At 40.5% G+C, this 14007-nt stretch overlaps 1 protein-coding gene across 10 annotated transcripts in view; it reads left to right on the top strand.

Annotated features, from left to right (window-relative positions):
- MAGI2 (membrane associated guanylate kinase, WW and PDZ domain containing 2) overlaps positions 1–14007 on the top strand; it is a 755492-nt gene that overhangs the window by 518539 nt on the left and 222946 nt on the right. For all 10 annotated transcript variants that reach the window (XM_063323526.1, XM_063323523.1, XM_063323524.1 and 7 more), the window contains one exon: positions 7524–7603. In XM_063323526.1, coding sequence (XP_063179596.1) covers positions 7524–7603 — 80 coding nt within the window. The remainder of the gene's footprint in view (positions 1–7523; positions 7604–14007) is intronic.

The raw sequence follows: 14007 nt of genomic DNA, 5'->3' as shown, positions 1-14007 counted from the left end.
TCAGTTTTAACTTTGAGTTAAAACCGGTCTGAATTCCTTCTGATCTAAACCATTCCATATCTAAACTAGTAACATCAGTAGACTGATATCAGTGAAACACTTGGTGCTGATGACCCAGCATCCACAGCTACTAGGTCTTTTCAGGTGCCATAGTCTGCATGCCTGTGAATGCCTTGTAATGCAGTAGGGGAGCTCTTGCTGTGCAGCATCTGGTTTAAATGCAAGGGAAAGAAGCTTACAAGCTGCAGGAATGCTCGGCGTGTAAGTGAAGATAACTGAGAGATTCACTTGAAAAGTGACCTCCTGATCTGAGCCAAAGCACTACTGTGGAGGCTTACTAATAGCCCAAGACATCTCCATGAACCTGGCAGATATGACACAGAACCTGTCAAAACCAGCGCCCTTCTGGAGTGGCAGCCAGAGGCCATTTGGGAGATGCCATAGCACCTAGCATGTCTCTAAGAGCATATAGTTAGGTCCCCAATCCCACCAGAAGCTAGGTAAGATAAATTATTCTGTGTAGGTGCTTCTCCCTTGAATAGAGAGGAATCTCACACAATTAACAGTTTAATTTTTAGATGGCTGAAGTCACATGAGATGAAGCCCATTCTTCGTCAAAAATTAACAGCCTGAGTCAAAGAGAGTGACTTAAACCGCAGAAATTACCACAGGAGACTTTAGGCATTTAAATATTCCCCCCAAAAATCTTCCATAAGCATCTTCTGCTCCTGGAGCCATTGTGTTTGGGCTGAGTACGTAAGTGCTTACCTACTGCCCAAGGCCATCTGGGATTCACAGGATAGGCGCCCCCAAACCTGTGTCTCTCAAGGACCACATACTACGAGCACATCTAACAGAGTGGCAGCACGGAATGCAGTGCAAACGAGCAAACTGCTGCCACTCAAACCATAGCCAGAGGATGACTCCCTTTTGTATCTGTCCCTACATGCGTGCAAGAAGTTCAGGTACCATCCAACAAAGGACAAATTGCGAAATTACCGTTTTAATGTTCCGTTTTCCTGTCACTGCCCCGCTAGACGTAAATTACTTGAAAATCATTATTGTGCTATCTGAAAAGCTCTGCAGATCTACAAATCTCAGGCATAGAAAAAGGAGGGAGGAGTAAGCAGTTTAGAAGTCAGGTGGCCTACAGGGCATTTTGTTTTTCTCTGTCTCATATACTCCCCTTTGCTCAAGCTGTTGCGTTGAGGACCATCTTGAATGTAATGTATTCACAATAAAAACCCAAACAAACGCATATGTGCTGTCCCCAAATACACTGAAGCAGCACATTGGTAAATACCCATTTTGAAATGCCTTTCACAATAATGTGCAAATTACACACCTTGCAGGAGTCACAATTTAGAATAGGTTTGCAGAGTTTTCAAAAGACATTAAGGCTATTGCTGTCAGTTAACTACTTTCTATGTTCCCTTCAAAAATGTTTCCAGAGATTGTCTCAGGGCTTTGTTAGTATAAGAAACTTTATCTGTCAAAGTGCTTTAAACTGACAGATTGCTAACACAAATCCATTATATTCAAATCTTAAGTAAAATAATATACTGTCTAACAAATAATTACAATAAAAAGATAATACAATGTTAAATAAGAAAAGCCACACTCCTAATGTTTTTTATTTCCAAAAGGTCTGGATGAGTATCCAGTGAGATTTCCGGAGAGGGTCTGGTCCTGGTACCTGGATACAGTGGTGAAAACTGGGAGCTGGGGCATAAACAGTCTTTGCAAAGTCTTAAAAGCAGAGTTACAAAGAGATGGAGAAGAACAGGGGGTTGAGTTAGGGTTTCTGGGAAGTATTCTGAGTTATCTTTCACTCTGTGTAAACCAGCTGAATAATATTTTTTTCACATATGTTTAAAATTGTCTGTAATTAGATACTGGGGAACTGATTATAATAAACTATTTCTGCTGGATGTAAATAGTTGGTAAATAGGGAGGATTTAAGATAATTCAGCAATAACTATTTTATTGACTTTTGGCTACAATATTAAGCTCCACTGCTTTACTGAGTGCCTTTTTTTTTAAAAATTCTTTTTCAAATTTGCAATACACTTCAGGCCTATAAGAGGTTTCTATTTTGTATAGCAGGTAACAAATTAGGATTAATTTTAAAAAGTCATGCTTTTCCCATTCTCCCCTGCTTGGAGCAAAACCAAAGGGATCCTTCGTTGACTCTTTCAAAGGTTCCAAAATTAGGTATTTGCTCTTGATTTTAAGACAGATTCTAAGATGTGCATAGTTGATTTGCCAGGACTTAAATCTTAGCTCCGTCTTCCTAGCTAGTAATTGAGATCACTGAAATTGTGTAAGGATGGACTTTCTAAACCTACCTCTTCATGATGAGGTATGGTTATTGCTGAGTAATGAAACAGTGGCCAGTGGAAAATGCTGGTGGAGCTACAGCTGTATTTCTCACAGGATGCTTTTATTGCATCACTTCACTCTCATTCAGTCGGTGACAACTGCTCTAACTGCTTGTTTGTGCATTTATTCCACAACTGCCTGGGCTATTCATCTGCAATTCATTCATAACTAATCTGTAAATCCCCAGCCCCTTTTCTTTCTCGTCTGTCTGTAAGACTTCCCAAATGGACACAAATGGTTAGACCTAGTGGTAAGGCAGGCAAGTTATACACCGTACATTTTACGAGGGTTTTTTTTTTTTAGTGCTTAAGAAACTTTAATGTTCACAGCTCATGCAGCAGAGATATGCTAATGTTACTTTTGCCATTGGTGTTAATTTGGCCACTTTACTGTTCCTTCTGTCTTCTTTTCCATTGTTAAAAGTTTCCTATCAAGGCTTCTTTAAATTAGATTAAAAACTCTTTAGGTGCTAAATATTATTTCCCTAAATATTGTTATTAATTAAATATTGTTCTGTAAATAAAAGCTTTAGCTTTTACAGATTCCAGTCCATTGCAGAGCTGAAGAGGGAACAGGGGACATGGTGGCTTTCCTGAGATGTCCCTGCAGCCTACCCTGGGACATTCAGCAAGCTGGCACCACCATGCTTTTGTTCTTCCTCTCATTCCCAACACGTCCTAGCTGTGTGGGGAAGAAGCCACCTCTCTTTTTGTCTGGGGTTGGCTAATCCCAATTCTAGTCCTTGGTGGAAGACAGGTAATAGGAGGTTACTCTGAACAACACTGGATAGTGCTAGGGCGGCAGTGGCCATAGCAGGAGCAGCATCTCTCCAAAACCCACAACTTGAAAGTTGGCACAAGAGAGGTTGCAACAGTATCCTGCCAAATAAACCTCCTGTATAGGACAGAAGTAGACACATATACCAAAACACTATGCTGTAATGCAGGACTACTTATTTCCCCCATTTACTGAAAGCAGCACAACAGTAGATATCTCTGTCTTCATTGTGGGAGTGTTTGTGTGTTGTGTACCTGGTTGCTAAGATGATCCAAGCAATCAGTATTATGTTGGGCTAAAGAGGACATTGAGGGTACTGAAGAGGTGTTAGAAGACAGGTAGGGTTGATTCTGCCTTCTTTCAAGTAGGGTCTGTCTTCAGAACAGGAACATTTTTTTTACCCACTGGAGCACCTGTCTAGAAGCAAGTCTGTCTTCTTCTAGAAGCACCTGTCTTTCCGTTGCAAGACGTACCATGCGTGTTTAGTGGAGATGATAAAGTGGAGAGGCAGAGAAAGGGAGCAGGCATGGACATGGGTAAGGAGAGAGGGATGATTTTCAAAAGGCACTTTGCTCCTTTAGTTCATAGAATCATAGAATCCTGGAATCATAGACTACCAGGCTGGAAGGGACCTCAAGGATCATCTGCAAAAACATGGTTTAGACGAGATGGCCCAACTGTATCTTAAAAGTGTCCAATGATGGGGAATCCACCACTTCCCTGGGGAGATTATTCCAATGGCTGATAGTTTTTTGAAAATTTTTCCTCTTGTGCCCAATTGAAATCTCCCCAGGAGTAACTTGTACCCATTATCCCATGTATTTTCCATGTGACTCCTTCTAAAAAGGGAGTCTCCGTCTTCTTAGTAGCCACCCTTTAAATACTGGAACATGGTGATGAGGTCTTCCTTAAGCCTTTTTTTCTGAAGGCTGCACAAACCCAATTCTGTCAGCCTTTCCTCATATGGCAGGATTCCCAGTCCTTTGATCATATTGGTGGCCCTTCTCTGGACCCTCTCCAGCCTGTCCACATCTTTTCTGTGTGGTGGGGATCAAAACTGAACACAGTATTCCAGGTGTGGCCTGACAAGTGCTGAGTTGAGTGGGATGATGACTTCTTTATCTCAGCTGGTGATGCTCCTGTTGATGCAACCCAGCATCCTGTTGGCTTTCTTTGTGCTGCAGGACACTGTTCACTTATGAGCTTGTTGTCCACCAGGACCCCCAGGTCCCTTTCCACAGAGCTGCTCCCCAGATGGAGAGATCCCAGCCTGTGCTGCACTCCTGGATTATGTTTTCCCAGGTGCAAGATCTTACACTTCATAAGGTTCTTCTTAGGCCCCTCTTCCAGCCTATCCAGGTCTTCCTGTAGGGTGGCTCTTCCTTCCAAAGTGTCCACTTACCCACTTAGTTTGGTGTCATCAGCAAACTTCATTAGGGTACATTTGGTCCCATCATCCAGACCACTTATGAAGATACTAAACAGCGTTGGGCCCAGTAGCAATCCTTGGGGGACCTCACTTGTGACTGGTTGCCACTTTGCAAAGGAGCTATTTACCACCACCCTCTGGGTGCAGCTGGTCAGCCAGTTCCCCACCCCCGGCACAGACCACTTGTCTAGACCATAAGGCAATTTATTATACATAAAAGTCCTTGCGGATGACTTTTGCTTTTACTAAGTAGCTGAATGGGTTTGAGAGACGGTAAGTAGAAGAGGAGATTGAGTGCTGTAAGAGCTGATCTAGACGAGATACCGTCTTCATTCTCTGAAATTTCTCTGCAGACTGAAGGATCACTCTTCTGTTGGAAACGATGTTGACTTTAGTTTGTTTATGGTTTTTAGAATGGCCACAGTGCACAAACACAAAACTGGAAGACATCAGTTTATGGGTTTATGGAAGCCACGTTTATGCTGAAGGGAAGCATAACTGCTTGCTTGCTGTTGTTCTCAGTTTCAACAAAAGCCTTGGAGGCTGTAATTCAACTAATTCACGTTTTAAAATATTAATACTGAATTGGGCTGAAAGACAGCTTGGCACCTGCCTTTACAGATGCCTGAAAGCTCGTTTCTCAGGTCTATTCTAGAAATGTCACAGGGGTGTTTTCAGGGCTGGTGAATTGGCCTGTTCTGATGCTGTGTTGACTTGTGCGGAAAACACTGGCCAGCTGACAGGCAACAGCAGAGTTGCTTCTAGAACTGGCTTTGCCACTGGCTTGTTTGGTGGCTGTGGACAGTCACTTGATGACTCTGTGACTCCATTTTCCCACCTTTGAAACAGGGGTGATGGGTTTTATTTCCTTTGTAAAATGCTTTGCAATCCACTTTATGCCACAGCAAACATTACTAATAGTAGTCGTAAATATATAAGCCACGGGAAACTATCTGTGAATCCGACAGTCCCTGCAACCGGTGGAGGTCCCTAAAATCATTCAGAATGAGCAGCTGGGAGAGAGTGGCTGTTGTGCAGACATGCCCATGCTCCAGACGTGCGTCTGCAGCTTCCACAGGTATGTCCAAGCTGTCCCTGAGCTCTGGCACCGCTGACGGGGTACCCATGGAAGCGGGGGGCTCGGCGAGCGCTGCTGGCTGCACCCAAGTAGCTCAGTAGACGCTGGGCTGAGGAGCCCACGCCGAGCTCCGTGCTGCTGCAGTGACCTCGTTGCCAGTCCCTCCCCTAGTTAATTTAAAGCTAGCTCAAGTATGGCTGCACAAGCTGCAGTTAGGCTGTGACTGCAGTATAAAAATACACCCTACAGGAGACCACAGGCAGCCGGAGCTTCAGAGGAAGCGTCTTAGTTACATTTGCAATCAAGCATGGGCTGCAGGCATCGTTTCAAATTTACTTTACCTTTGGCTTATCATTCTTCATACTCTGCAAACATAGCCCTGCTCTCAAGGTGGGGGAAGGTTTTGTTTATCCTCTTCACCTGTCGTGAATGGTGTTCTAGATTAGGGCATGCTGAAAATAGGAATTTAAATGCCTCAATTTTCATTTCAGTTGCCACTTTATCCGTACATAACTCTCATCTACCTTTTTCCCCCATCCAAAATGTGAAGGAGGCTTTAACATTGTGACGGTAATGCTGAGAAGTGGGTAGTATCACTCTGTTTTGAGAGAGAAGAGAGAGAGAGAAATCGAGGCAGAGGGTAAGTTATCTGCCATGGACTTGACAGGGAGTCAAGGTGGGAGGAGGAACTGGCTCTACGCATTTCTTTTTTTCCCTCGGGGAACCAGTGGTTTCTGGACCACATGGACTGTATCGGTTAATCAGTAACTCACCAACTACTAATTGCATACTAATCCATTTCTTGCCAGGTCCTCTGTTTCTGTATACCTTATACTGATATTTATAAGAGAAGTCTTAAGTACACTTTAAAACGATACAGGAAATTAATAATACACTAAATAATTCAGTACTATATAAATTGTATAGAACAAGCATCCTCCTAGGATGTATCAGATAAATAAAACATGGGTTAGAAGTGACTCTGAATGATGGTATTGTAGGAAAGGCATCTCAAAAAATAAAGGAGTGATGATCACATCCTTTTCTGTTTTATAGTCTTCCTTTCTTAACATGTTTAAAATATTTGGCTGCAAATTCTAATGCTTGCGGGAAAGGTATACATTGAAAAGACGTGGTTTTAAGTCTCATTAGCTGTGCTCAGTATCAATTCATTTGGCAAAATATTCTCCCCGAAAACAGTTTGTGCCAGTTCAATGCTATTTGATGGCTGATTCCTCAAAGATCTATTCTGAGTATAGAAAAGAGCCACATGATTCATTCAGCTTGTGCATATCTATTTTATCTCGATGGAAGGATTATATATGGAGAGATAAAGGTTTGTTAAACAAAGTATCATTAATCACTCTGTCCGGAAATGTAGACTTTGCAGGAGCATGCTGTAATTTGCATCACTTTTGCTATGCCTTGCCAGTGCTGCTGGTGAGAAATAACAAACCTGTATTTATGAAAAGGACAGGTTTAAGATAAAAATAATTCTATCCGAAAACTGTGAGAATGCTACAGAATCCTCTCGCCTGCACTCGTTCAACGGGAGAACACTGTATTTGTAATAAATTCCTTTTGCTCTGGATGAGTTCTGCATTTTCAATGAGGTTAACTTGGCAACATTCTAGTTGATTTTAATAAAAATAGCTGCTTTGAGGACAGGGAGCTGAGGTTGCCAAATTTACAGCTGCCTTGCACAATTACTCTTACACCTCCTTCAGGGCTACTTAGAACCAGTAAGCAAATTAAGTGTATCGATTGCAATTTTGTTGGACTAACCCTTTATTCTTAAGGAATAAACTTGATTCCTTTCAGTATGTGTCTGCTCAGAGTGATCTCTTTTCTTTTCAGCCATAACACAAAGACAACATCATGGCTGGATCCACGACTTGCGAAAAAGGCTAAACCTCCAGAAGAGTGCAAAGAAAATGGTAGGTTATTAAGTTTTCGTTGCTGCTTAGAGGGGATTTGCCTTTGTGTGTGTGTCTCTCTCTCAGCTCTTACAAAAATCAGGCATTTGGGGGAATGAAGAAAGGTGTTTAATTGCTGCTTTGGTTAGAAGCCATAAGTGATACCAGTTCTCAGCGTGCCATGTGTTTCTGCTTTTTATTCCCCTTTCTGATGCTATCCAAAGCTGAGGATCACAAGTGTGTTTTCTGCCTGTTGTGTGTGTGACTCCGGGACTGACCCTCTCCCTCATCTCCTACAGAGAACTTTGGTCTGCAGAACAGAATCCCTTTTCAGATTCTGAGCTTTTAATCTACAGGCGACTCAATGCATAAGGGAAACTAGCAGCACCGTGGGAATATGAATATTGTTTGATTTGTATTTAAAGGTACAGTGCTATGCTATTTAGTAGCCAATTTAAACAAAATAGTGGCTGATAAAACAGGCTGTGGGAGGGAGAAAAGAGATCAGCGTCGGTCAGAGTTCAGGACTGGATTTGGGGGGTATCGCATTGTTAAGGGTTTAAAATTTAAAAGCGTAAATACTGTCGAGGGTGCTTAGAGGAGCTGTAGCTGTTGTGCAGGAGAGATGGCTATATTGAGAGATTCAGAGATATGAAATAATACAGATCTTATCGAACTACCTTACATGCATTCAGTATAATTTCTGCTTTTTCTCTAGTAAAGTTTCAGTCATCAAAATCGTTTAATGAAGCCTAAGTAAAAATGTATTGTAATAGATCTTTTTCTGCGGAGGGTTTTTTTTCATTGTTTTATAGTTCAGTGTCAGTTCAGTTAGACAGCTAAGAAGTGATGATTTGTAAAGGCTGCTACTTATTTTATTATTGCGAGATACAGAGGATTAAATGCATGCATGCTATGTGCATTAATTCAAAGCATTTTTAAGTATTTTAAATGTGTTAAGAGGCTTTCATGTACTGCATTTGATTTATTTTAATTTTTCCAAAATACCTTAATTTGGTTAATGTAAATACTATTAACAGAAAGAAAGCTCAGTGCCGTTTCGGGCTGATAAAGAGGTCACTGAGGAGTTGCTGGCTTTATGAAATGCAGGGTCAGTGGTTTGGTAAAGAATGTTCCCTGGTTTTTTTTTTGCATATGGCTTCATTTTGAAATGTTGCGATATTCCAAAAATCCCTTCCTTATTTCAGCAGTAATTCTGACGTTCTCTTCTGACATCAGAAATTACATGTCTGAATGATTTTGTGATGCTTATTCTAGCACTGACAACACTAGCTCCCGGAGTAAATTCTACAGTGAATACAACAGAAGCGTCTTACTGAAACATAACAAGGGCACAGGAGTTTTGCATTATAAATCTCTCACATTACTTATATGAAGCTATATCTTTGCCTGCTCCTCAGGGAATACTAGGGGGAAAAGTAGAAGAAAAATCCACCAATATCTACGGAGTAACATATCACAGAGTTACTTGGAGTAAATGCGTGTTCCTTTTTTTTTTTCTTTTTTCTTTTTCTGTTAACGGTTGTATACTGAGATCACAACAAACATTGAAATATTAAAAAAAAAAAGTCAAAGTGTCTGAAACAATTTAAAATGAAGATCGGTGCAGTAAAGAAGCAGCATTATTTTGTAGTTATTTGACTACTGGATTATTGAATTACTATAGTATGCTGGGTCATGTTGTTCTTTTAAGAGTTGCTCAGCTCATTAATGCAAAGTACTCAAAGTGAAGCATAAAAGACTTTAGGGAGAGATCTTCTAGTCTTACAGAGATTGTTCTTGCAACATCCTCTCTCTTCCTAAGGTTCTTCGGTAGTTCACATATGTGGTTTTGGGGTTTTTTAATCCAATACTTGCAGAAGAAAAGGTTCTTAAAAATCACTAATACGCCTTAAAATGAGTGTACCTTGCCATTGAGGTCCAACAGCAGGGACTTTGTTACAGCACACAGGGATGTGGAATTTTTGTTTAGATTTAATGTCAGATCAAGGATTAATTTCACGCACATTTCATCTATGGCTTGGTAGGTGGTTTTTTATGCCAAACATCTTTTCTGTTACACTTGATGGTTTATTCTGGCACATTTTACTCAGAGATACAAAATTTTAGAAAAACATCAGTGTTTTAGATAGGAAATGATACTTACCTTGCTTCTTTATCGCTATCTGCATAACTTGTGTTTTTCATTAGCATTCATTTTGTCACATCTGAAACTTGTATTGATTCTCTGAGATACATTATGATGTCCTTGTCACCTATCAGATTCTGCTATCAGGTTTTCATTCTGAACAACCCGACTTTTGTGTTCTCCTTTCAGGGCAAATCCTGCCAAATCCTCCTCCTTCATTCTGCCACCAGCATGCAGTTTCCACACCAGGCAACATCCAAGCAGCGTGCAATATTTGAGTCCTGATGTTCTGGGATAGCAATATTGAGGGCCCCCTCCGCTCCAGGCTTTTCCTCTCTTCCACTTTCATCTCTTCAATACTCCTTTGCCAAATACAATTTCTTCATTTTCTCTGGCTTCTGTATCTGCAAATCCCCGTGCTTGCTCATTTCTCTTTGCAAAATCTGAACCAACCTTCCAGCACATCCCTCCTCTTGGAAAAATTTTCACATGCTTTTGCCAAGAGATTGACAAGCTCTACCAAGTCAAGCTTTCTTTGCCTCCGTGCTGTGGACTCTTTCTGTTTCCTTCAATGACACCCACTGGTCTAAACCCCTTTGTAGGTCAGGAGGTTTTAAAGGCTGATCTTTATTTCTGCCTCTGTCATGGAACTTCTGTGTAAGTTTCAGCAAATTACTTCGACTTCTGCTCTGTCAGATCTACTTAGATGGTAGGTCTTTGAAGCAAGAATTGCCTCTTACTGTCTGTTTGTATGGTGCCTACCTGAGTTTCATAATAGCAATAAGCAGAGATAACGTAATTCTTCAATAAGAACTAGAATTTTGTACACGTTTCTGATTTCCTCCAGAAAATCTTGACTTTATTAAAAATAATTGTGTCTCCTCTCCTGAAAATATGAATTAAATATAAGAGTTTTCTGAATTGGAATACTTTTTTAAAATTATTCCTTTTTTATTTTTCACATCGAAATTGGTTAACCAATTTTTATCTGTAGAGTACTACAGAAGTTCTCGTTCTGCCCCCTTTGTTTCTGTGAGCTAGATTCCCTGGTTGATACGTTTTCTGTAAAGTCATATTACATAGCATACTCACAGGATTTACGTGATTACAGGTATATTATGTGAGTGGTCTACTAACAGAGTCTGTTCTTTGGGAGAGAATATGGAAAAGAATGACAAGTCCCATAAGGCAATAAAAAATGTAGTTTAATATTAAAAGGCAGTTCAGCCTTAATGGCGTGAAATATCATAGGTTTTATAAAGTTCATTTTTGTTCAAGAAATGTAGTAATTAAATTTTTCAAATTCTTTAATTCATTTTAGGAAACTTTCCATTCTGGACAAAAGTGAACATTTACTACTTTATCCAATTTGGGGATTAAACGGTTGTTGAAATTTCCTGGGATCAGAGACATAAAATTTCACTTATTTCATGACTACAAATTTTACTTACTCTGTAGTCTCCATCACTCTTAACTCTCCTTTTGTTTTTATGTCAACCTCCTTTCTCCTATCTCTTAGTTTTCAAATACAAGTAGGCTTAAGACTATAAATAAAGCTTTAATTTCACCTAGCATTCATCTGTCATCTGTCTTTCCATCTCCTCTACACCCACCAACTTGACTGCAAAATATAGATGTTTATTTAGGGTGAGCCGAGTTGCCTTTAAACTTCATTGACTGTGATTATCAGATCTGTTTTGACAATTAGAGGGCACAGATATCTGGTTCACATATAAACACCTGTACATAGACAAACCATCTTGAACTGAATCCCACCCTCCTGTCACGTTTTGTCGGGTTATCCTTTTCCCCATTCCGGTAATCAATGGTGAGCTCACTGCCATGCACAGCTTCAGAGCTCTTTCTCATGCCAACGACACACACATCTACCCTTGTCCTCTTCATCTTTCTCTCCTAATTGAGCCCCTTGTTTCATGCTACATATGACATCTTCCATTGGACATCTCCCATCTTGAGTCCTCCAAGCAAATTTCCTTTTGCTAATATCAGTACTTTCCACCTCCATATATCCTTGCCCTGCCACTTCATGGCATATAGGACTTCTCCCTTTTCCTGTTCATCCGAACAGCAGAGTTCCTTCTCAGGGCTTTGCGTGGGACATGGTGTGCACATGCAGTCACAAACTCAGGAATTCATCTCCCTTTCCTTCTTTAGGAACACTGTCATCATCTTGATCAATCATCTCCCAACATTTCAGAACTTCTCAAAAATTAAATAAATTAAAGCTGTAGATCACAAGGAAACCGATAATCTTTTATAGAATCATAGAATCATAGAATTGCTGATGTTGGAAGGGACCTTTAAGATCATCGAGTCCAACCTTTAACCTACCCTGACAAAAGCCACTTCTAAACCATGTCCCTAAGTGCCCCATCTACCCTTTTTTTAAACACCTCCAGGGATCCTCCACCACCTCCCTGGGCAGCCAATTCCAATGTTTAATAACCCTTTCAGTGAAAAAATGTTTCCTAATATCCAATTTAAGCCTCCCCTGACGTAACTTGAACCCGTTTCCTCTCGTCCTGTCACTTGTCACCAGGGAGAAGAGGTCAGCCCCCATCTCTCTACAACCTCCTTTCAGGTAGTTGTAGAGGGTGATGAGGTCTCCCCTCAGCCTCCTCTTCTCCAAGCTAAACGTGCCCAGCTCCCTCAGTCGTTCTTCCTAAGGTTTGTCCTCCAGACCCCTCACCAGCTTTGTAGCCCTTCTCTGGACACGCTCCAACACCTCAATGTCCCTCTTGTAGCGAGGGGCCCAAAACTGAACGCAGTACTCGAGGTGGGGCCTCACCAGTGCCGAGTTCAGGGGGACGATCACTTCCCTAGTCCTGCTCACCACACTGCTCCTGATACAAGCCAGAATGCTGTTGGCCTTCTTGGCCACCTGGGCACACTGCTGGCTCATATTCAGCCAGCTGTCAACCAACACCCCCAGGTCCTTTTCTGTCGAGCTGCTTTCAAGCCACTCTGCCCCAAGCCTGTAGCTCTGCATGGGGTTGTTGTGACCCAAGTGCGGGACCCGGCACTTGGCCTTGTTGAACCTCATACGATTGGTATGAATGTTCATACCAGGTTCACTTGAGTAAAGAAGCCCACTTTTCCCTACTTTTTTCTGAAACCTTATGTAGTGCATTTTTAGCTGGACACGTCTCTTGTGAGACACAGGAGCACCTTTGTTAACTGCATGTTCAGTTTGGAAACCTTTAAACAGCACTGAGATATAAGAAAAAATGTTTTCAAATGATTTTGTGATATATTTTATGTGTTTTAATGCTGAAAAATGCTTCTTTCTCAAAACCTCACCATTTTACGTACAGTCCCTCTTCGTGTTCCTCTTCTATGCTGCTGCCTCACTATTTTTACATGTCGCTCTGTAATCCTAGAAATGACTGAAGCCCAGCAATTAGTCTGCAACCTTGACTATTTTACTTGTTTCCGGCAAGTGTTCCTCCTCCCTAAACCATCTAACTGTTAGAAATTAAACTCAGACTTCCAGTGACAGAGGAAAGTTTATATGGGCACCTCTATTGTTATATTTCCACGAACGTCACCAGACTCTGTTAAAATTAATAACTTTTCATAATATTATTAGATTGTTTGACTGTTGGCATGAAAGGAATAAAACCTAGGACTGTCTTTCTCATCTTGCTTACATTTAATAAATTTTTAATTTCTTGTTAAGAGTTCAAACTGCATAATGAACCATTGCATATATCCATTTTAACTTCAGCTGCCAGCAAATAAATCCCGTGCAAAGACATCCTGTAAATGTATGAGGTAATATTATTATTATTATGAGGTGAAAAATCCAGCATACTCTACTGCTTTAAAAAACAAGATTTAAAATTCATTTTTTCTATTTTGTATTTGCTATCCGATATTTTTCTTCCTCCTTTGAGGAGATTATTTATATGGAATAAAAAAAAATAATGAAAAGAAAGAATGAATAATTGGCATTATCATTAATCTCCATAATTCCTGTTTCATGATGAGCATCCTAAAAATGTGTTTGTGTTTGAAACTGTTTTGTTTTATTTATAAATTTTCTTTTCACTTGTAAAGATGTTGCAACTGAACATGTAAAATAAGTAAGAAATGGTCTCAAAACTGGAGCACTTGCTTTCTTGTTTTAATTCATACTGAATACCTATCAATATTTCTTTTCATCAAAAAAATAGATGTGACTCAGGCTGCTTTATGATACAAGCAGCTCTTTTTCCTTATGTACACAGGATTTTTGATCATTTCTGTCAGGATC

This window comes from Chroicocephalus ridibundus, chromosome 1, assembly GCF_963924245.1.
Source record: "Chroicocephalus ridibundus chromosome 1, bChrRid1.1, whole genome shotgun sequence".
Taxonomy (NCBI): domain Eukaryota; kingdom Metazoa; phylum Chordata; class Aves; order Charadriiformes; family Laridae; genus Chroicocephalus; species Chroicocephalus ridibundus.
Note: the sequence above shows the minus strand (reverse complement) of the source record. Positions and strands in the feature narration are given on the sequence as shown.